The sequence below is a fragment of the Pyxicephalus adspersus genome, chromosome 3, assembly GCF_032062135.1.
Source record: "Pyxicephalus adspersus chromosome 3, UCB_Pads_2.0, whole genome shotgun sequence".
In the NCBI taxonomy this organism is placed as follows: domain Eukaryota; kingdom Metazoa; phylum Chordata; class Amphibia; order Anura; family Pyxicephalidae; genus Pyxicephalus; species Pyxicephalus adspersus.
In genome coordinates this window covers 45390826-45413886 of record NC_092860.1, presented here as the reverse complement: position 1 = coordinate 45413886, position 23061 = coordinate 45390826, and the positions used below count along the sequence as shown (strand labels likewise).

The 23061-nt window shown below is 39.6% G+C and overlaps 1 protein-coding gene and 1 long non-coding RNA gene across 2 annotated transcripts; one reads left to right on the top strand and one right to left on the bottom strand.

The window, feature by feature from the left end:
* Window positions 1-11883: 11883 nt before the first annotated feature.
* NDUFB6 (NADH:ubiquinone oxidoreductase subunit B6) lies at window positions 11884-16070 on the top strand. The gene is made up of 4 exons (XM_072404419.1): window positions 11884-12162; window positions 13579-13668; window positions 15036-15080; window positions 15938-16070. The coding sequence occupies exons 1-4, from the start codon at window positions 11983-11985 to the stop codon at window positions 16013-16015; spliced, it is 393 nt and encodes a 130-aa protein (XP_072260520.1). The 5' UTR covers window positions 11884-11982; the 3' UTR covers window positions 16016-16070.
* A 3966-nt stretch (window positions 16071-20036) lies between these two features.
* LOC140326104 (uncharacterized) lies at window positions 20037-23031 on the bottom strand. Its single transcript, XR_011919783.1, has 2 exons — window positions 22847-23031; window positions 20037-20457 (listed from the first exon to the last, which is right to left on the bottom strand). It is a non-coding gene; the product is annotated as an uncharacterized lncRNA (long non-coding RNA).
* Window positions 23032-23061: the final 30 nt, after the last annotated feature.

Below are 23061 nucleotides of genomic sequence, written 5' to 3'. Positions count from 1 at the left end.
TTGAAAAAAGGAAGTAGGATCAACCAATAAGGACAAACTCCAGCTAGTACAGCATTTACACTTTTATGTGCTAGACACAATCTAAAAACATTAAGATTCTACTTCTAGTTTTTTTACAGTTTAATTGTTTTACTGGAAAGGACATTTTTTTACTAAAAATTTTGAGTTCTTGATAAAATTTTAACCATTTCAACTTCAAAGACAAATTGTATATGTCTATGGTCACCAATTTTCAAGTTAATTACATAGCCCCTGAACATTGTTTTGTCTCCGAAGTTGTTGAGATATGTGGGAAATGTGCCAACAAAAAATTTATTTTTTTGTTTTGTTTTTTTTTTCTAAATCAATGTATTGGGCCAGATTTATTCAAGATTCTCCAAGGCTGGAGAAGATACGCTTTCTTCCGTAAACCTGGGTGATTCAGCAAACCTGGAATGGATTTCCTAAAAAGATTGATTGGTATCAATTGGGATGTTTTGAACCCAAAACATTTACATTATTGCCAGATTGCCAGCTTTGAGTCTTTGGGTAATAAAATTACCGGAACATCAGGGCACTTATTCCTGGCATATCTTTGACATGTTTTCAATGGAATACCCAATATGCAACTGTAAATGACAGAAAATGGAAGAAATAACATCTCAGGGCAGTAGTCAGAGCTCTGTTATTTAGTTGGGTAATATGTCCTAAAACAATCATTATAGTAATCACCATGTGAAGCTTTTTAATATAAAAAGCATAAAAATTCCAGCTTCTGAGTTTCTAAAGAGTGGCAAAATAAAGCCCTATTTGATTTGGAATGAGTAAACTTAATTTGATTGAATAGACTAATAAATGAGTACGACACTTAGGACTATATAAATAAACAGGGAATCTGACATTTCCTCAAAAATTCCCGGGGGTGGGGCGGGCAGGGATTATAGATCATAGATCTGGAAGATTCCCATGAAGGAATGTTTGAGGGAATGTCTGATTCCCTGTTTTATAAAGAGAGCCATTTAAGTCGAACAAATACACACCAGAATTGTAAAACTGGTCTGGTATAAAAGGTTTTTAGTATTGGTATTGAAGTGGTTGTAAGAGAACGTAGCTGTAATTTTCCAATCTCTTTGGACTCCACTGTGTAAAAAAAAGGTAGCCTTTATTCTGCTTTGTAAATGTACTTAATGTGTAAAGTTTCCATGTTTTTTTTAAGCCTAATACTTTTGCCAGTGCTGTCACTTTAAATACACAATTCTGTAAGCCATAAACTATTCCCAATATCTGGAAATAGGATTTTTTGCAAATCTCATATATATAAATAAAATTGAGCATTCAAAGTATTTCATTTGTATATATTTTAATCAATAAATATGATTAAATGGAATAGCTGTACTTCAATTTTTGTCATAGATTTAATATTGTTGACCTCATGTCAATGCTGAGCTAATGGCAAAGAATAACTTCCTTGCTATAAGCAGCATAATGTTGAACTAATGATACAAGGATAAAAACGATAATAGTTTGATGGCTCAAATAGAGAAGGAACTGATTACACTAAAGATGTCAATAGAAACTGCAACATTGTTGTTTTTAGGTGAAGCCATTGCATTAAAATCCCTTGTATACTTTATGATAATGTATCAATGTAGTCAATCAATCAAAAGTAGTGACAGGTCTGAATGGACTGCGTTGGTCAAATGAGGATGGACAGAAGCTGGACAGTGATACATTACAGTTATACATTAAGCAACTTTTCTTTTGCTGACTTTAACACTTCAATAATTTGTAACCCTTTTCAATCTGCTAAACAAACATATACCTAACCTTTTAATAAAATAGGTATATCTAATGTGTTCAGCACCAAAGGAATGCAGTCAAGTTTTCAGTTACAAATGTAGCCAACAATGGGCCCCTGTGCAGAACTGACTTGGGTTTCCTATAGAAGACCCTGTTGGCTGAGGAGGGTACAAGGTCCTTGTGCAGTGGCACACTTTGCACCTCCCTATGTCTACCCCTAGGAAAGGCATACTCCAAGCATCATTGTAATCTTAACAGTGACAAGTTTTCTCAGTCAAAAAACTGTAGCTCTACGGAAACCTGTCCGACCTTAAGACCTACGATCATTGACTGATCCAGGTGGAGGTTAGTATAGCAGACTATACTAGAGTTTTAAACAAAGAAAGCTCTAAAGTGGACTTTATTTGTTTCTCTTTTGTTCACTGTGAAAGAAGCTTTTGTCCAAAGACTAAGTAGAAAACCAGTGAGTTAAACTTCTATTTACTTGTTCTAGTACCAGAACTTACAACATTTTCTATAAGACAAATGGTTTATGTGATATGTAACAGAACTGCAACCAATTCTAAGAACTACTGTTTATCCAAGGGCCATGTATAAGTAAGTAAAAACCTCAATGTTGATAGAGAAAATTTTAGCACCCAAGTCAATTAGATGTTTCAAGGTTGTCTCACAGCATGACTGCGATGACAGACCTTCATTTGAAGAGTTTATCTTCTGCTTTCAACAATAATAATATGGTATGGTAACCAGGAACTTTTGACTTTGCTCCCTCACCTCATCTACAGCGCTATTTGAGGATTTTTCTGTACCCCTTTCTTCTAGAGAGGCTAGAAAACACATCAACCTGGACTTTCCTCTTGTACAGAAAATCCTTTCATTCCCAGGCAACCTGACAAGGCTCCAAGCACTACAATGGGCCCCAAATGACCTTGGCAGAACAAGACCTTAAAGATCATTAACAAGCACATTTAGGCATTGAGGTCTCCCCCCACTGGCACTATACAAGGTGCAAATGGTGGCTAAATCTTGTATTCAAATACTAGGTCAATCTTTTTTCAGAAGCTTGGATGTTAGAGGTCATCATTGTAGGCTACAAGATAATATTGCGTGTTGTGCCATCGAGGCGCCTCTTCGCAATCAGTCTCTGTCTCACTTCCCAGAAACTTTATCTGGCCAATAAAAGTTATCTATGTCACACTCACCTCTTCCTCACTAAAGCGCAGATGACTTTCTCCTGCGCATGCGGGCAGTTCTGACTCTGGGCATGCCTACACTACCAAGCTTTATCAGTTTCGTCCAACCAACTCGCCAATCAGAAAATAGCACACAGCACTCAGCGTGTTTCATCCAGTTCCGAGCTAGTTCCTATACACCCTGTGTTTACCTCTTGTTTCCCAGTCTGTTGCTTCCTGCCTATTAACTTGTGCTTGTCCAGTGTTCCTCTCTGTCAGTGAATATTCCTTTGTCACCTTTGCCTCCTGTTGATTCCAGTGTCTCGTGTGTTCCCTGTGTCTGCAGTGGCCCCTCTGTCACTGGAGTTTATTTCTTGATTCCCTGGTATTTGACCCCTGGCTTGTGACCTGACCTCTCTTGCTTGCTGCCTGCCCTCACCCCAGCTTTCCGTGATGATTCTTCTGTTACCATGTATCCCCCTGCTCACCCTGTTGTGCCTAAGGCCTGCAACCTGGAGGTAACCAACAACGCAACATCCTCACCACAAGAGGCTCTGGAAAAGAACTGGTTGCTGCTTAGACTCTGCGCCTTGGCCCTTCTTAGGGCTCACACAACTTTTATGCAAGCAATAGTGCCCCCTAGGGGCCATGTCTTCCTTGGCGTTACACTCTAATTCTTCTAGAAGTAATCATTTGGCTTCCACTTGGGAAAGATTAGGTGGTTTCTTTTCAAACTTTAACCCCACAACCCTCTTCCAGCATTCTTCCATCCTGCAACCTTTTTGCAAAAGTGTTCCCCTCCTATTTCCCCTGCAACCCTCTTCCAACATTGTACAAATAAGCATGTTCTGCACCCTATGTTAACACTTCAAGAAGTCAGTGGTGGCAGCTCTGAATTGGAGCCCCAACTGTGAAAGTATTCCTTACAATGACTTTTTTTCTTCCAAATACAGATTTTATATTTTTCCAAGGTGTTTTGCTCCACGTGGTGATTTATTCCTTGGTTTAAATGCTCTTTGATTTCAGATGCAAATGATATGCATAAGTACAGGAGACTGAACAATCAAGCACTCTGCAAGCACAGTACTCTTATCATTAGCAGTACATAAATATGCAATTCATCTGCACAGGTGCAGTTTAAACAGATGTTGGAGAACAAAGAGAACAATGAATTCATGGAGGTAAAGAAGAAAAATCTAAAACAATGCTCGTTTTATAGCAAGGAATATAAAACTCTGGTTATCCAACATAATTCTTCAGATATTTACAGTACTCACATGCACTGAAATATTGGAATGAGAACCATCAAAACCATAAATTTGAATTTTAGATTCCCACTAGCAAATTTACAAGTGAAAGTGCCCTGTACTTACAGTAAGCTCACATTTTAGTAATTCTTGTAACATTTATGAAAAAGTGTTTTTTGATAGTGATGTTAATGTTTGTACTTGCTTGCAGTTCTAAAGTATTTTTTTTCATTAAAAAAAATGTATAAATGAGCACAATACCTGCAAAGAATCTGCTGTTTTCAGTAGGGTCAGACTTTACTAAGATTTACTAAAGGCCAGGGGTTTCCTGTATGAGAGACCATTCACAGCACAATGCTGCGTGCTGCAATACTGAGCATTGGCTGAAACAACACATGCACGTAGCACAACACAGCACCACAAAATGGGGCAAACTGAACTTTATTGTAGATCAATGTACAGGGCTGTATTTATAAACTCTTCCCTTTTCAATTCACTCATAAAATGTGTTTCTTTTCTATAGTGACAGCTGTGCACTAAGATTGGCCACTAAGTGGCAGAACAAGTCATTGTTTTGAAGGAGACCTGTAGAAAAATACTACCATTGAATTCACCACCATTTATAAATAGAGCACCATGTGTGTTTCAGTGCACATATGTCTTGAAGTAGAACTGAGTTGCCTTTCACATGAATGGCACTACAGTGTACCCCTGAATGCCACATGTGTTATTGCAGCACAATGATTTGATTAAGGTGAGGTTTTTAACCAGTTGTGGACACTAGGTACAAAAAGAAAAAAAATTAAAGCACACAGGTCATCTATAGTACCTGCTGTCTTCCTGTCCTGCTTCTGCCACTCTCTCGCAATTTCTGCCAATTCCCTAATGTTAAAATGACAGCCAGAAGTTGCAGCTGCTGTAAAAAAAAAAAAAACTGTCCGCCACAGTGTTTAAAACACTGATATTGTCCTTATGCATGTTTAAACTTTCAAATAAAGACTTTTAAAAAATCAAACACTGGTCAGACACAGCTAGAGAGGTAACATTGTTACATTTGTATCTAGCCTGTTTTATTATTATTATTATACAGTATTTATATAGCGCCATCATATTACGCAGCGCTGTACAAAGTCCATAGTCATGTCACTAACTGTCCCTCAAAGGAGCTCACAATCTAATGTCCCTACTATAGTCATATGTGGTTAATGAAGTCTAAGGTCAATTTTAGGAGGAGGCCAATTAACTTAACTGCATGTTTTTGGGATGTGGGAGGAAACCGGAGTACCCGGAGGAAACTCACGCAGACAAGGGGAGAACCTGCAAACTCCATGCAGATAGTGTCCTGGGTGGGATTTGAACCCAGGACCTAGCGCTGCAAAGGCTAGATAAATCAATGCATTTACTTCTCTTTAACTACTAATCAACATTAAACCCATCATTCCCTCCCCTTTTCTCCTCCAGAATCCCCCCCCCCCCCCATCTTTTTCTCTTGTCTTTTTTTTCCTTTATTTTTCTTTTTTCAATCTCTTTTGCCCCCTCCTTTCCCCCTTTATTTCTTTTATTTTCCTTTGTCATTTCTTGAAGTTTTTCCAAACTATAAAGGTCATATTTTCGATAATTGTTATCACATAAGTCTGTTTAGTTCCCAACAAGATGGGTTCTGTTTTCATGTTTTGTTACTTATTATACCTTGTTTAAAACCCCAATAAAAATTATTGAAATACAACATAAAACCCACTTACTTTATTTTACTGCAGTACTGAGCATGCTGCCGCATGTTTAACCACAGTGCATGGTAATGCATGTTGCCATCCATTTTAAATGGGTTTACATCACAACCTCCCAGCACCTGTGTTACTGTTTATTATACACATATGTTTACATGTGTTGATGTGTGATGCTCTGTGATGCCAAAACTGTTGCATGCACATTTTTAGTGCATTTTGTAGGAATCCCATTTTTGCTGCTTAAAAAAACATTTTTTCCCCACCACCATTCCCCCCTCTTTCTCTCCCCTGGCCCTGTTGCTCTTTCTTCTCGCCCTACCCTCTCTCCCTCCTTTTTTCCTATTCCCATTGCCTACCTATCTTTTTACCACCCCCAATTCCCTCTCCTCCCAAATCCTTCCCCCCCCCCCCATCATTATGTATCTCTCCCCTTTCCCCTCTCTATCCTTCCTTCTCTCTTCCTCCCCTTCATCCTTCATTCTTATTGCCCCTCTCACTTCTTATATCTCTCTACTCACCCCTCTTCACTCTTCTCTCTTCCTCATTTTCACTCCCTCTCTAGCTTGCTTTCTCTCACTCTCCCTCTCTCATCCTGACAGCTGTGTTTGCTATTTTGTATATTACTTAGTCCTGACCAAAGTGTTCAGTGTTCTTAATAAGTTTTTTTTTTTTTTATAAACAGGATTTTTTATAGCGCAAACATATTATGTAGCGCTGTACAGTAATAGCGGTTGCAAAAGACAGACGAATACAGACAGTGACACAGAATGAGTAATACAAAGTTATACATTTGTATGTGCAGAAAAGAATGAATAAAGAAAGTTATACATACCTTTAACTATTATTAACTTCTTTTTGCTAAGAGGTATGTATATCTGTGAGACTGTCACTTATAGCACGGTAATTATGGTCATTTTGTGATAAGGACTATGGCATATGTTTGTGGTATTCACAGCTGCGTACACATGCTAGATGATTGTCACCTGAGATGATCAAGTTAGCTGGTCTGTTTAACATCTAGCATGTGTACAGCACTCCAATGACATTGTCATCAATTCATCTAGGTTAATCATCAGCTGAGCTGGGATAACTGCTGCACTTTCCTATGAAGGAAAGTATTGCTCTTCCCCCTTCCTCCATAGAGCTGAATTTGTTCCACTGTCACACAGTGTATGCCTCTGTTGTATCTAAAGGTGCCCTATGTTTTTATATATTTAGTTTTTCATAATTCCAGTCATGCTTACATTTGTTGTGCTATATTGCTGTTTGATTGTAAAGCCAAATGGATTACTTGTTGCGGGTATTAAGGCTTTTATATTTATACTGTAAAAAAGTCTAATGTTTCTTTTTTTCATAAATCTCTTTATGATATTAAAAGCAAATCTCCACTCAAACATCTGCAAATAAGAGAATTTAAGGGGATTACTGCCCTCTTGTGGTTTAAGTAACATAACTTTCTTTTTTATTAATATTCAAAACTTTTTTCTCTGATTCCACAATTGTATTATTAAAGCAAATTTCCAAATTAAATATTGAAACAAATTTTTTATTCTGTTTAAAAAAAAATTAATAAACTCATAAGCTGATTTTACTGAAATGGTGGTAATCGAATAATCCCTTTGAAAGACATGGACTGGAAGATTCACAAATAGGCATGTTTAAGGGAATGTCTGATACCCTGTTTAAAATAGAGCCCAAAGTTCATCTAAACTACAAACCAAAAATGTAATATATTGCAGTTCACTAGTCCTGAGATGGGACTAGAACATGGCTAGGTCAGCTATCTAATTTTTAAAATAATTATTGTGAAGCAGTAGTCATCCTATTATGCTCATAAAAAATAAGTTATTTTTTTTTTTAATTTATCAAATACCATATGAAGCATGTGTGAACATCAAGCTGTGTCATAATAAACATGGATAAACCATTTATTTTTTTGTCAATGTTCATTAAGCTTTCTTTATCTCTCTAACCCCCCCCCCCCCCCCATACATTATAAGAATGTTTGCAACTATTTGTATGTACTCCACAGTTCTTTTAATTTTCTATTTCTTTTGGTTCTCTTCTGCTTAAAATGCTCTCACAGGCATATGTTGTTAGAACTAACCCCTGCTACAACAAGTCAATGTTTCCATATACTATACTGACGATCCAACAACCTTCTGTTCTAAGAAGGCTCTGCTGGGCTTCTGCAGAGAGCAGACGTATAATTATAAGGATCCTAAAAAAGAGGCCAGAACTCCAGAGAAAAGGCTGAGCATAAAATTCTAGAGAGAACAGAAGCACAGTTTCATTGCTGAAGACAGAGATCAAAAGGCCTATTTGTAACGTAAAGAGAACAAATAACCAATTTGGAAGTCTCAGAAAGAGGGAAAGGCCCAAATGAATTGCTCCAAGGAACAGAGCCCCAAAAATATTGCTGCAGTGGGAGAACAACAGCACAATATCAAGCTTGCGAAAAAAGAGAGACGTGGCCCAATTTTAAAAAATGAATCAGAGGCCCAAGCTAATGCATCAGTGGAGTTAGGATCCAAGCTCAAAACATAGGCGTCAGATAGATAAGAGAAAAAATATTAAGTTGGCAGAGCAAAGGCCCAATTGTATAAAGCAGAGGTAGGCAAATTCTGGCCTTTAGGATGGATATGGCGTAGTCAGTCTTGTGGTCCGGCCGAACGCCCCTTAGTTATTTATTGTTGGATCACGCTTAATTGAGTTGTCGCATTATCGCGAGTTCCACCGATATCATTGAATTCCCGCACGGTAACCCCAATTACTATGCCTTAAGAGCAGAAGCAACGCACAGCTACCAGTCTCCAGACGGTTGACCTCGAACGTTGTGTCTTCAACCCCCGATTGGACTGGCAAATTATTCTTCGACCAACACGGCAACAAAGCCCTGTGTTTAGTGTGCAATGACACCAACAGCACTTTTAGGTGGTCGAATCTCAATGGGCATTTCAATGCCAAGCACGCGCACACGTACAGAGACTACACCGCCGATGAGCGGTGTAGTAAGGCTGCTCGCTTGCAGTCACGGTTGGATCAACACTCGTCCCTCTTCAAGAAGCAGGCCCCCAAAGCTTCTGAGGCTGCTGAGCGTCGCACTTGTGCCTCCTATGGAGTGTCCTTGTTAAATGCGAAGAAAATGCATCCCTTCACTGATGCATACTTTGTAATGGATTGTATACTTGCTGCTGCTGACGTCATTTGTCCGGAGCAACACAACGCTTTCAAGGCAACCCCACTGTCTGCCCGCACTGTGACTTGACGCATGGAGGACTTGGCCTCTGATGTCTTGTCTTCGATGTTTACAAAGTTCAAAACTCTCGATATATTCTCCATCGCCTTGGATGAGAGCTGTGATATCAAAGACACTGGCAGCTGGCCATCTTTGTGCGTGGCATTATGCAAGAACTGGAGATAGTCGAGGAGTTTCTCGTTCTCATCCTGATGAATGGAATGACAACTGGCCAAGATGTCCTCAATGCCCTCCTACCTGCTTTGAGTGGTTTCGACCTGTCGAAGCTCGTCTCGGTAACTACTGATGGTGCAACTGCCTTGATTAAATCTACCAAGGGACTTTCACAGGTGCTCATCGACCACTGCCGCTCTTTGGGCTGTGGGCAGGAGATCCGCAAGGTGCACTGCATCATCCACCAGGAGTCATTGTGTGTTAAAGCAGTTGGCATGAAGGGCATTATGTCTGTTGTGGTGAAGTTAGTGAACGTACATGTGCATGTGCAAAGCTGCTAAGGCTGATTACGGCGATCTGCTGCACCACACTGAGGTTCGCTGGCTCAGTCGTGGCAACGTCTTGAAGCGCGTCTTCGCCCTCCGCCAAAGATTGTTTCCTTCGTGAGTGAGAGGGGCCTCAAGGGCTTTCAAAAGTTCTCTGACAAGGTTTGGCTCTGTCAGTTCGGCTTCCTCACTAATATCAGCTCTCACCTTAACGAACTTGACCTGAAGCTTCAAGGATGTGACGTGCTCATCACGAACATGGAAGCCCACGTGCAGGCATTCGAAGCAAAGCTGATTCTATGGGAGAAACAGCTGTAAGGGTGACTATGTCCATTTCCCGCACCTCACCCAGTGTGATGCAGCCCTCGTTTACACCGAAGAATGCATCAGTGTGCTGTCAACCCTGCGGAATGAATTATCTTTGTGCTTCACTGATGTGCATTCTCATTTGTAAGAGTTCAAGATCCTTTTGACTTTGCCTATGACGACGACCCCTCTGATGTGCAATTGGAGTTGATTGAGCTGCAGGCTTCGGACATTCTCTTGTCCAAGTTTACTTCTTGCACTACTCTCATTGACTTCAACTGTCTGCTACCACATGCTCAGTTTCCAATGATGTTAGCCTGTGCCAAGTGTGTGATTGCAATGTTTGGCAGCACTTATTTGTTCGAGCAGCTGTTCTCCAAGATGAAGTTTTGTAAGAACAAGCTGCACTCTCAGTTCACTGACAATCACCTTAATGACATTCTGTTACTGAACTCCTCATCATTAGAACCTGATAATGTAACTGTCTCTACGAACATGCAACATCATGTTTTCCGTTGATCGTACTGTATTTTTAAATAAAAAACATTTCCTTGGACACCTTGTTTCTTCTGGCCTTGTGTGCCTTCTTGACCTCCTGAAATGGCCTAGTAGTCCAAAAAGTATGCCGACCCCTGGTATGGAGAAAGAGGGCAAACCCCCTTGCTTATATAGGAGGGAACCGCTCCATGCTTAGGGCTCCAGAGAGTGTAGAGCTTAGGGCTCCAGAGTGAACAGAGGACACTATCAAGGCTGAGGACAGAGAGCAGAGACCCAATTTCAAAGCTCCAGAAAAAAAGATAGGGCCCAAGCAATGCTCTAGAGGGCCAAACTCTCTGAGCTCGGATTTTAAGCAGAGGTAAAAAAAAGGCTGCAGAAAGAAAGAAAAGGTAAATGAGAAAACCCACAAGTTCAATGTTCCATAAAGAGAACAAAAATCTAATTTTGAAGCTCAATAGGGGGGCTGTGGCACAAACTTACTGCTTTATAAAACAGAACCCCAAACTCCATGCTGCAGGAAAGCAATAGCACAATATCAACATTATGCAGTGACATGGTGGCTCTCCTGGCAGCAATTTCCTGTAGGGTCAGGCTGGCATGGTGATGCACCCCAAGTACTGTGTTGGCTTACATGAAATGGGTTGTGTGATGCTGGAGCACTGAAAAATGACCAACATTGCAAAGAATAATGAGTTTGTACTGCAGAACCATCAGCAGGGAGAACATTTTATTGAGAAGGAAGTTGTATTTGCTGCAGAATTAATTGTGTGTAGCTTATTGCATTCCAGAAATGACTCCAAAACAGTGCTGTGTAATGTTTACATATAAAAACCATAAGTGAGAGAAATACATTTATTATGTATACCAAAATAGGTAAAAATGTGCAGTGTTTTGACTAGACGTTGTTACTGTGTAGCGAAAACAGCAAAGTACATGTTTACTCTATTGTAGGACTGTTGTGTAAACCAAACATGGGTTCGAAGCCAATTTTTGTCTATAGAAACACATTACCGGTAACTTACAAAAAAGTCACATAAAGTTGTAGCGTAAGTGAGAAAATAGATGAACGGTCAAATTTTGGCTGCACAATCAAGCGGAACTAAATCTGTGGCTGTTTGCAGATTTATGTTCGCATCTTTGCATTCAGCTTGCATATTAATTTACGTGCAGATAATATAACCAGTGCTTTTAATTATTGTATAACTGTTTTGTGAAAAACATGTATTATAAATATAACAGCAGCCTAAGGAAACAAAGGCCAAGCAGCCCACTACACAGGGGTGAGACATCTCTGAGTGACTTGTCACAAGGTTCTGCCAAAAAAAAAATGCCCTATGGAGCTTCTCACTTTCACACAGAGCTATGTAGTTTTTAACCAGCAGAGGGAGACAGTGCGCCTTTCGCATACCCGACGTCATTAGACTGCGCCGCAGTGTCCGAGTGCCCTCTGTGGGACTGCTGAAAGAACAGAGGTGTCGTTTGTGACAGGCTAGTGGACCCGGGGGGCGCCTAGACATGGCACTCAACCCTGCCGACGAGAAGCTACGGGAACAGCAGCTGAGGACTCTGAGGAGGAAATGGCTGAAGGATCAGGAGCTGAGTCCCCGGGAACCCGTATTACCCCCCAGGAAAGAAGGTCCTGTGGAGAGATTCTGGAGCAACTTCCTGCGGGTGAAGAGTCCCTGGAGGGCCTATGTATGTGACTGCATTGTATATGTTAACCTATCACACCAATATATATGTCAGTGTGTATCCCAGCAAAGCTTTGTATCCAGAGATCATCCCATGATTATTATTATCTACACATTACAATTCATAATGTTACCCATATATTGATTTTCTTATTAGGGTAAAGTCATGTTCAGCTGTAGTTGTAATGAGCTCAGTATATTTCAGAGGTGTTTAATGGCTTACGTTTTGTTTTCTTTCAGAAGCAGCCACAGCCTGAGTAGAAAGCCTGTCCCCTGCCAGCATGCTGCAGAGTCGGAGCATTGTTTTCTGTGGGGAGTGATGGTCCCTGTGTCTCAGAGCCCCCCTTCAGAGTCAGACCTAAGGCGAGGTCACAGCTGGCTTCATGTGGTGCGATTCTGCACCCCTCCCTGGCACCTTACCAGGCACTTGAGCCCTTCTTGAAGCATGTGACAGCTGGCGACAGTGAACGGTACAACTACCACCACTGCCGCCCCTATTCAATCACTATGGGGCTCCTGCATGGAGACGCTACATGTGGCAACTCGCTGGTGTGAAGCAGCACTGTGTTCTCCCCAGGCACCGCCTGGCACTTGCTGTTTTTGAGTGGTTACTGAAGAGTTGGGTCACGTTACAGGGGCTGCCACCCTCCTACAATTTTTTCCCATCCAGCTTAAAAAAAATCTGGGTTGAACACTGCATCAAATGCATTGCAACCTTACTGCCAGTGCCTATTCAGTCTAAAGCCTTGAGGCTGGCACAGCTCATGCTTCCCAAATATTTGGTCTTTGCAATGAGATCACAACTCCCACACAGAGAGGAGGAGTCTCTTTTCTGCAGCATGTTGGCAGTACATAGATTGGCAGTAATAGCACAGTAAGAAGTCCCAGGTACATTTTTCAAAAATAGGTGGGGGCAGTGGATATGTATATTTATTCTGTATATTTATCCCTCAGACGGTTGGCAAACTTCCCCTTTGAAAGCTTTTACTTCCAATCCAGATCACTTTGCTATCCACTGGGCGGATCATTAAAAAACCAACTGGGGATGACTGATATCATTCCTATGCGAATGGACGCAGAGAGATGCCTCTCACTTGTCCTCCCCTTTCTATAAAACAGAATGCTGTGTGTACAGCACTCATTCATTTTCCTGTCACTGGAAAACTCCATTTCCTGGCATGCAGAAAGCAGGTATTTTTGTACTTGCATGGAAATTGTCGCCGTCTGGTCCTCTATTGTACATGGGTGCTGTGGCCCTATATTTTCCTATGGATAAGCATATAGGACAATAGTATGTTAGGAAGGGGGTCGGTGGGTGGAGCCGCAGGATTTTTTTTGTAGTGTCCACAGTTGCTTGTTATAGTATGCCATTGTCTGAAATAATGTTATATTTCAAAGACTTTTTTTTTTTTTCTTTCAGGCGTTTAAAGCATATAACACTGGCAAAACATCCGCAAAATGTTTAGCTGGAACGTGGGTTCTTTACTACTTTGTTAAGTACCACTGGATGGTAATAATCAAATTATTGTTTATTTGTCATAAATTTTTAGTATAATTGTAAAACATACAGATTCAGAGAGAGCATAATTATATACAAAATTTGCCCGATGAAATGGAATGCCATGTTCTTCTCCCCCATTGATAAAAGTTATGAGTCTTCCTATGAACCATGATTTGCGCCCCAAACATATATCACTGAAATGTGTTGGTAGAAACCCTCTGCAGCTGTCCATAGACAAGCAATTGTGCCTCTTTCCTTTATGTTATATTTAAAGGTGTCCTAAATTAAACTTTTCAGTTCAGGGCAAAGTATTTTATTTCATAGCCTACTCCCTTTTTTTCCCCTGCTCTTACTATCCTACCCTGCCATCGCTTTTCACCAGTCAGGGACCTTTCCAGAAAGCATGCTGCTCTCCGTGTAATATTCACCTTTGGTTCTGAGTTGTCTTCTGGGTTAAATGACACCCACTTTACCTAAAAGCCTGGTAAAAATTGTGTTCAGTTCAGCACACTAAAATACAGAAGATACTGCAGTAAAGACCCTTATTTATAGGAAAGATTTGATGATTACATATTCTTTCAAAACCACCACCATGGATTCCTCACGTCTCAAGCTGATAACATTGCTAATTACTGTTCTTGCCTCCTTAAGGTAGGGCAATGATTTTAAATTGACATTTAGCCAACAGGTATACAATGTGCTTTTTTAAACAAGGTAACAAACTATATGTAACTTGTTCACTAGCCAAATACATGTTTACCAAACCTGTCACTAAACACACAGACTACTTCAGAGTCATATTGACAGTCAGTCTACTGGTATACAGCCAGTGTGATGTCTTGATGTGTGACCCTACTAATATAAAATTACACTTATATGGGAAAGCCCTATTCCCTTGTTATGTTTCCTCTGAGATCCCAAATTGGGATCCATAAATCAATGAAAATATTTGAGCAGGTATGCTTGGAGGTAGCCTATTTCTCCCCAAAAAGGTGGCTTCCAGGCATAACTTCCCCAATTTATGTGTTTCTTTATTAAATTAGATTCAGGGACCATACTTAACAGACTGACCTAAATGAGGCAATGTGACTTCAACATAAATTTAAAATTGTTTGCAATTAAAACCTCCTTTCTTTAGGACACATTGGTAAAATGGTGTAATTTGTTTTTATACTGATAAGTACACCGTTGAAATTTTATATTGTGAAAAACGCCTCCATGTACACTGATGGGTTCTAAAACATTTCCACTGTATCAAAAAACAAGTTGCATTTATTGTAATATTTCCTATATACTTGGTGTAATGTAAATAATGCAACAAAAACATCTTACAAGATGTAAAATTTAACAAAACTAATATGTCTTCTCTGTTTTAGAATGTCCCCTATGGTATCAACTTCAAAAGGATTCCCATATTTCCAGTAAGTATTGTAATAATGTTCGTGGGTTTATATAAGTGAAACGTTTTGTGTTTAAATAGAAAGCTATTTCTTACTCTGTTAGTGGGCACTCCTTGCTGTGAAGGAAGGAAGCACACAGCTGACACATATTGTCATTCCAATAATAGAAGATGTAATGGATGGGTCAAACTCTGATAGCTGCCAAAAATACATTCTTTTTACTTGCTGTAAAATCCCTTTCCTAGAGTCCATTGAGAAACCCAGGTTTTCATATTCCTGAAGCATTGAATCTGTTGCTACCTATATTAGGATAACTGTTGCTGCAATAAGCATAGTCTTAAAGAAAAGTCTTTAGAGGCTGGGACATGAAATACCATGGCTCTGGACCGGGAAAAAACTATGTAATCCACAGACTAACCTCTGGCATGACGATCATTTGAAAAGTAAACACATTTGATCTTTGCATCATGTGTGAACACCATTCATTACAGTACTGTGAACCCAGGCTGGAGTGACAGTGCACCATCGGGGTGATTTTCAATAATAACCTAGGCTCTCTGGATGAGGGTGAAGTTGCTCCATCATTTAGCACAGAAGTGGGTAAATTATGCAGAAAGCAGTGTTGGTTGTGAAGATCGTGGAACAAAAAGTTTTTTTTTTTTTAACATGAAGAATAATAAGATAATTATTACACACTACAAATCCCTAAATGTTTGTAGTATTTCAGAATCAACCAATTAACAGATATGCTATTGGTATAGCAAGGCATGCAGAATAAGCCCAATGTGTGGTAAATGGCAGAGGGAAGGGAAGGTTTAGTAATAACTTAATTTGTCACTGTGGTTTACTATATTTTGTCTTTTTTTCTCCCAATTTAGGGTGATATCATTGAAGAGACTGGAGAAGTTATCCCACCACTGGAGGAACCAAAAAGGAGTCACCATCCCCACCACTAAACTTCTTCTTTTCATACATATGTGTGGTTAAAATAATAAAATATATTAATATACACTTTCGTTATGAAACAAGATTTGTGCTCTTTGAATAACTATCAGTAACTCTCATGTCACAAAATAATTAGAGGAACAAAGTACATATAATTAAAACTCCACCTTACATTCACTCAGCTTGTTTTGTATTGCTGTTCACCAGCACCCCCTTCATAATGTGTTTTCACTTCTCTTCACATATTGAAGAGCTTCACTGATGTGATGACATTCTCCATTTTTGATCCTCAGCCTTCCAGGGTTAGTCATACTAAGCATCTATCAACCCAGAAGGCTCCTGCCTGCCTTTAAAACTGGGATCATTTGAAAGGCAGTGTTCTCCGCCGCCTCTTCTAGCTGGGTGCACCACCCAGCACTTTTCAGTTACCACCTGGCTGTTTTCGGATGATTACTGAAAAGTTGGGTCGCAATACAGGGGCTGCCACCCACCTACAGCTTCTTCCCTGCCTAAAATACTAGAAGGTATAACCTGAGATGGAGACTAAGTGTGGAAAGATAAACTAGAAGTGTAAGTAAGAATGGCCTTAGCCTGCGTGCCAAAATCAGCAGCTGTGGCTGGAAATGTGAATGTCACCTTACCTGGAATAAAGTTAGGGCTAAACAGAATTCTTCAACCCATATGTTAGTGGAGTTCTGCCAGAATAGTTTGACTGTGGAGGTGATCAGGTCAGCTCTTACAAGTAGAATGTGCATTAAAGGAGTGACAACATGTAGGGGTTACAATTTCAAAAACTACATGTGGAGTGGAATCATACATAAAACCACAATGTTTTATTTAAATGGCTCATGTTACACATTGTTGTAGATACAAAATGTGTTGCCTTGTTGGATGGACTGTAATCTTTGACATAATGTATATTTGAACATATATTTTTTTTTTGTTTTAGTTTAACCACAAATATATTTTCTCATTGCAATTAGGAAAAGTGGTTAATTAATGTGACACATGTCGAAAGCTATCTTTAAACATTTTTATGAACTTCAGCCTATGATGTATATAGATGTATAGATAAAGCATTAAGGTGTTTTTGCAACTAGGCAGGGCTTTATTACAGAAAGGCACAGGTGTAGTCTGTTCGTACCTTTCTGATAATCATCATCATCATCTTCTTTTGTCAAAATTGTTGCACATCTGCAAGACCAGATGGGGAACCCTCCTACACATTGTCTGGGGCAGTCCAAAAATTAAACCATTCTGGAGGCAGAAATTCACTGACTTTCAGATCCCCTTCAAACTTGGATTCTTCCTTCACAATTTTGGTAGGAAGAGATACTTCTTATCGTCACTTATTCACCTACTGGATGCTGCCAAATCCTGCATCCCAACAATTTGTAATCAGCCAAGGGCACCTACAATGGCTCAGTTGTTAGCCAAAATCTAAGACCTCTACTATATGAAGACCTTACTTCTAAAATGTGCAGCACTGGCAGCTTTTCGCCAGCGTTTATTTTACTGGTTGTAGTTCTCATCCTCAGAGGAAGTTAACTGGCTAGGGAAAGTTGTGCCAATTCACCACTTGCCACCCTCTGGGAAATCAGCACTTCTCAATCTCATGAGACATAGAAAACACACACACACGCACTCTTTTATTATCTCTTTACTATCAGTGCTTTACAGTAATCTCTTATAAAGATATGGACTTGGCAGACATTCCTTATTACTGTTACCTTTGAAAATTATATGTAAATTACAGTACTACTATATGGGACCACCTCTTTTCCATCTTTGCATTGTTAATGGGCCAATGACTTTTCTTCTTTTCTGTTGGTTCACTGTAATTGTATTGTTTATTTCTGTAACAGTACTGTGTGTCCATTAAATAAAAATCTTACATTTGAAAGGGTTACACTACAACCCTTGACTCTTTACTGCACCCACACTAAGATTTCATAATGTGGCACCTATGGGGATTCTACAGGAAAAAAAATAGAACATATTTCAAAGAATTCAAAAATAGAAAGTTTGGTTCCTAGCCAGGTTCTGTTGTAAAGTTGACAATCGAAAATACGGCCATCGATAATCGGTTTTCTGGCATGAATTTCAGATCGCATTTTCAATACAGGGTCTGCAGTACAGTTTGGCCATTTATGTTTTGATTGCCTGTTCTGCGGAAACAGCTGTTCGGTCTTGCTTGCTACACTAAATACATGTTCAGATGTCCCTGCTGCCTGCTCCCTGGAACTGTCCCAGATGTCCACGGTGCTGCGAGAGGAAGGCTGGCCTGTGTGTGGAGGTAAGTATAACCTTCGAAAATCTGGCACTCCTCGGGTTCGAAGGTTGCCGGGTTTTTGAATGTCAACTGTAATTTTACTTCAGGGAAACTACTAAATTCTTACATAGTTACATAGTAGGTTTGGTTTAAAAAAGACATACGTCTATCAAGTTCAACCAGTAGTTAAATATACATATCCCAGATATAAAACCCTATCAGACATAGTTGGTCCAGAAGAAGGCAAAAAAAACCCTGATACAATTTGCTTAAACGGGAAAAAAATTCCTTCCCCCCTTAAACTTCTCAAGTGAGAATAGATTCAGTTCAGCTAATCTCTCATAGCTGAGCTCCTCCATTCCTTTTATTAGTTTAGTTGCCCTTCTCTGCACTCTCTCCAACTCCACAATGTTCTTTTTGTGAACTGGTGACCAAAACTGAACTGCATATTCCAGATGTGGTCTGACCAATGCTTTGTACAGGGGAAGGATTATGTCTCCATCTCTGCAGTCTATTCCTCTTTTAATACAAGAAAGTACTTTGCTAGCTTTAAATATTGCAGCTTGGCATTGCATGCTGTTATTAAGTCTATGATCTACCAGAACCCCCAGATCCTTTTCCATTTCTGACTCCCCCAAATGTATTCCCCCTAGACAGTATGAATCATGCATGTTGTTAGCCCCCAAGTGCATAACTTTACATTTATCTTTTTTAAATGTCATCTACCACTTGGCTCCCCAATCAAAGAGTACATCCAGGTCTGCTTGTAGATTTTAGACATCCTAAAAGGCAGTGACATTGCTGTTATGAATTTGGATTTGAGCGCTGACATTCTCCTTTGTGTACACAGCTAAAAAGAAAAAAAAAAATTTTTTTTTTTTTTTTTTACATGCTAAGATCAGATCTTTTTGCTATCAATATATTTGAAAAATGTTGGGGGGTTTGCCTAATTTCCTTTTGCAATCTGTTTCATTTTGAAGTTTTGGACATTTTATCTCCTTTTTACACATTTTGTTATATTCTTTATAGGTTTCAAATGATGAAGGTGATCCTTCATTTTTATATTTTTGGAATCCCCTTTTGTTGTACCTTTTGGCTTTTTTAACATCAGCTGTGAGTCACATAGGTTTTAATTTTAGCCTCTTAAACTTACTACCCATTGGAATATTTTTTTCAGTTTGCTTTTGTAGAACAGACTTGAAACATTCCCATTTCTGTTCTGTGTTCTTTGAGGACAATTTTGTCTCCCAGTCCAAGTCACAGAGAGCCACCCTTAATAAAGGAAAATTTGCTCTCTTAAAATTAAATGTTTTTATCTTTCCTGTTTTTGCTTCCTGTTATGGTCACTGCTACCCAGATTCTCCTTTATTTGCACATTACTTATAAGCTCTGTATTGTTAGAAAAGAACTAGGTCCAGCAAAGTATCATTTCTAGTTGGGACATCTATAAACTGTTCCATAAAATTATCTTGTATTAGATTCACAAATGTCCTCCTTTTTCTGTTCCTGTAGAACCAATACTACAGTCAATGTCAGGGTAGTTGAAATCTCCCATGATTAAAACACTTCCACTTTTTGCCGCTTTTCCTATCTGTGCTAGTAGTTGATTTTCTATTTGTTCCTTAGCAATGAAAGGACAAACCCCTTTTTGGCAATAAAAACTATTTCTATGTACAGTAAATCACTCCAATGTACAAATTCACTGGCATACCAAGTCATAATGGCCATCTCCAATAAATCTAATACTCTAAAGGCACAGATTTAGGTATAAAAAATTTTTTGTAGTGTTACATTTTCATGCATTCTTTTGTACAGCATCTTTTATATCAGTTAAACAAGATGTAAAATGAACGTAAAACTAAATAAAAGTTTACATCAAGGTTAAATACTGAAATAAAAAGACTAGGCTAGTCACTTAGTTATATTAAAAGTCCAAGATGTGAAAATGTTGTCACTTTGTACCATTGGGAATTCTTTTTTCTGTCCATGGTATTGCAACATGTTTGGCGGTGAAGGCTTGTTGATCATCTGCAGCAAGGTGATCATAGCAGATGCATAAAACTCCTGGTGTTGTCAACCTACAAATTTATCTGGGTATTTCTTTTGCAAATCCCAGGATGCTGAAAGTCTTGCAGCATATAGAACAAAGCCCCAGGAAATCATTGCAACGATGAAGAGACCCTAAAAAACAAAATCAAATATTTAGATCCTTATAAAATGCTTAACATTCTGGTAGAAATTTCACAACAAGCTAATGATTAATAAATCCAAGTCTTAAGCTGCGTACACACGGCAAATTTTTCTCGCCCGATAATCGGTATCGGCCAATTATCGGGCGAAAATCTGCCGTGTGTACAGTCGGTCGTCGTCCATCGTCCGACGACCGTCCTGGCGGATCCATGGACGATGGACGACGACCGATCCTAATGAAAGGGAAGGGGAGAGCGCGCAGCAGGGTGCCGCTCCGTCGCTCTCCCCCTCCCCTCTCCATAGAGCATGAACGGTGCTGTATGTACAGCATCGTTCATGCATCGTGCAGTCTTTTCTCGTTGGAAAGGATCGTGAAAGATCCTTTCCAACGAGAAAAATTGCAGGTGTGTACGCAGCTTTAGATTGGGATAGAAACAGATGTGGTCTGGTTTTATAATGAAAGTGGGAGTACAGCCTGAGATCAAAAATGTGTTCTAACTAAATTAATTGCAAATGCAGTTCTGCCCAAAGCTAAAAGCAATTAAAAAATATGTTTCTCCGGACACAACCCACCCACTCACCTGGGATAGGAGAGTGGGTGGGTTCTGGCACTGATGTCACTATAGGGGAAGTTCCTTACGCCGAGTGACACAGCTCCCCACATATGTGCAGTCTGGGGCTCCTAAATTTAGTGGTCCATAGGTCCAAAAAGGATGGCAACCACTGTTACAGGTAATGGAAAGCCAGTGGCACATGGGGGGCATATTATGTAATTTTTTATAGTAGGGTTTTTAGAGTCTGCCCATGATACTTATGCAAAAGACCTGACAAGATAGATAGTGGTTAAAACTCAATTTAAGCTTGGAACACTCACATTAAAACTGATCTCCCTGCAGCCTAAAAACATAAAATGCTTCATCCATTATACCGCAATGATCTCACTCAGCTTTGTTCCTTATTTTCTGGGTTTATTCACCTTTAAACCCTCTCCCTGGGAGTACAAGGATCAATGGCGTGCCTCCTGTCCTGGACGCTCCAGAGAATGCTGCACAGTACCATGTCATTATATAGCACCAATATCTACAACAATTTCTATCTTTGGAAAAAGGGCAAACATGACTTGTGATACCACTAGGTCAAAGACATCAGGATACAAGGTAAAACTTATAAAGGAAGGGGAACTAAAGGGGCCTTGATAAGGAATAAAATATTTATGAATGATGTTCATATAAAAAATTATATTTATTATATATATGGTCACATGTTTATTCTAATGACAGATGAATAAATGAGCGATGTACACATAGAACCATTCTATTCTAGGGAGAGATGGGTTAGGACAGGCAAATATCACCCTGCTGGGCTCTCCTCCATAGAAAAGTACAGTGGTAAAAAACAATCTTTTTCAATCTCCAAGAGGAGCATAACCGTTCCATCTCAGACAACAATTATCGCTTATTACATCTGTAGGAAGCTTTAGCCAACAGAGCAAATACAGACATCAGTACAAGCACCAAATCTTTACTGGCAGTGTTAAAAAAACTCATCCTATAACAGAGCTGACATTTAAAGGATCTCAGTACTCAAATATATTCACACTTACCTGGACTTTTGTACTTCTGGGACACCACAAATGTTATATAGTGAGGACTACCTTCCCTTCCCCATTCTACCTCTTTTTATGTATTGGTTGTGTTTACTTGTACATTGGTTGTGTTACTTGTACAATGTGTTTTTAATTTTTTTTTTTTACCAATTTTCTTGGAAATGAAAATAATATCTGTACTGGAATATAGATCAGAACTACTTCTGTTCCAGTACAAGCCAAGAAAACAGTAGAGAGAGAAGATGTAGGTGGAACTGTATCTGTGAACGGTCTGATCCTAAAGTGGAGTTAGCACCACATTTGTAATAATAAATAGAAAAGCAGCTAACCCTTTTATATGTAAAATCATGTTTTATTAATAAATATAATATAAATATTTTTGGGGAGGACCTTGGCACTTTTTGTCTTTACTGCAGTGGCTGGAACACATACATTACATATCCCTGAAGGCTGCTGCCTATACACATGTATGATAAGCAGTTTTCCTGGGATGTAGGGAAAAAGGGAATCACTCTCACAAGCAAATCAGCATTTTTTTTCCCTGGGGAAGATATTTGACCCTGCATCACCTCATCAGCCTGCACAGTGCTAGATCGCACAACCTAAGCAAAAGCCAAAATGACCCTGGATTGCAAAGGGATCCAGGGCTCTATACCTGTAAGAACAAAGTTTATCTAAATGCAATATGCATCGGCCCCTGTACACAAACACATGTTCATTGTGTACTACAGCGATCCCCCCACCTGTATCAATAGTAGGAAAGTATACAATTACCAGGTTATATTATTTAGGAAAGCTTACTATACTCAGGAGTCTCCCCAGGGCTCTGCGGCTAAGGATGATCATGGTGATGATGCACTCACAATGCCTTCGCTGGCTTAGTTGATAGAAAGTGTTGTATAGCAACGCACGGTGACGAAAGAAGTTCCCAGGGAGGACGTGCGGCCATCTTTAATACTGGCAAGGCTTCGCGCCCTCCCACAATACTA

What these genes read in the sequence shown, in the direction of transcription:
- NDUFB6 (XM_072404419.1), top strand. Translation starts at nt 11,983, where the DNA reads ATGGCACTCAACCCTGCCGACGAGAAGCTACGGGAACAGCAGCTGAGG. An exon ending in TTGTTAAGTACCACTGGATG is followed by an intron (nt 13,669 to 15,035) that starts GTAATAATCAAA and finishes TCTCTGTTTTAG; the next exon opens with AATGTCCCCTATGGTATCAA. An exon ending in AAAGGATTCCCATATTTCCA is followed by an intron (nt 15,081 to 15,937) that starts GTAAGTATTGTA and finishes CTCCCAATTTAG; the next exon opens with GGTGATATCATTGAAGAGAC.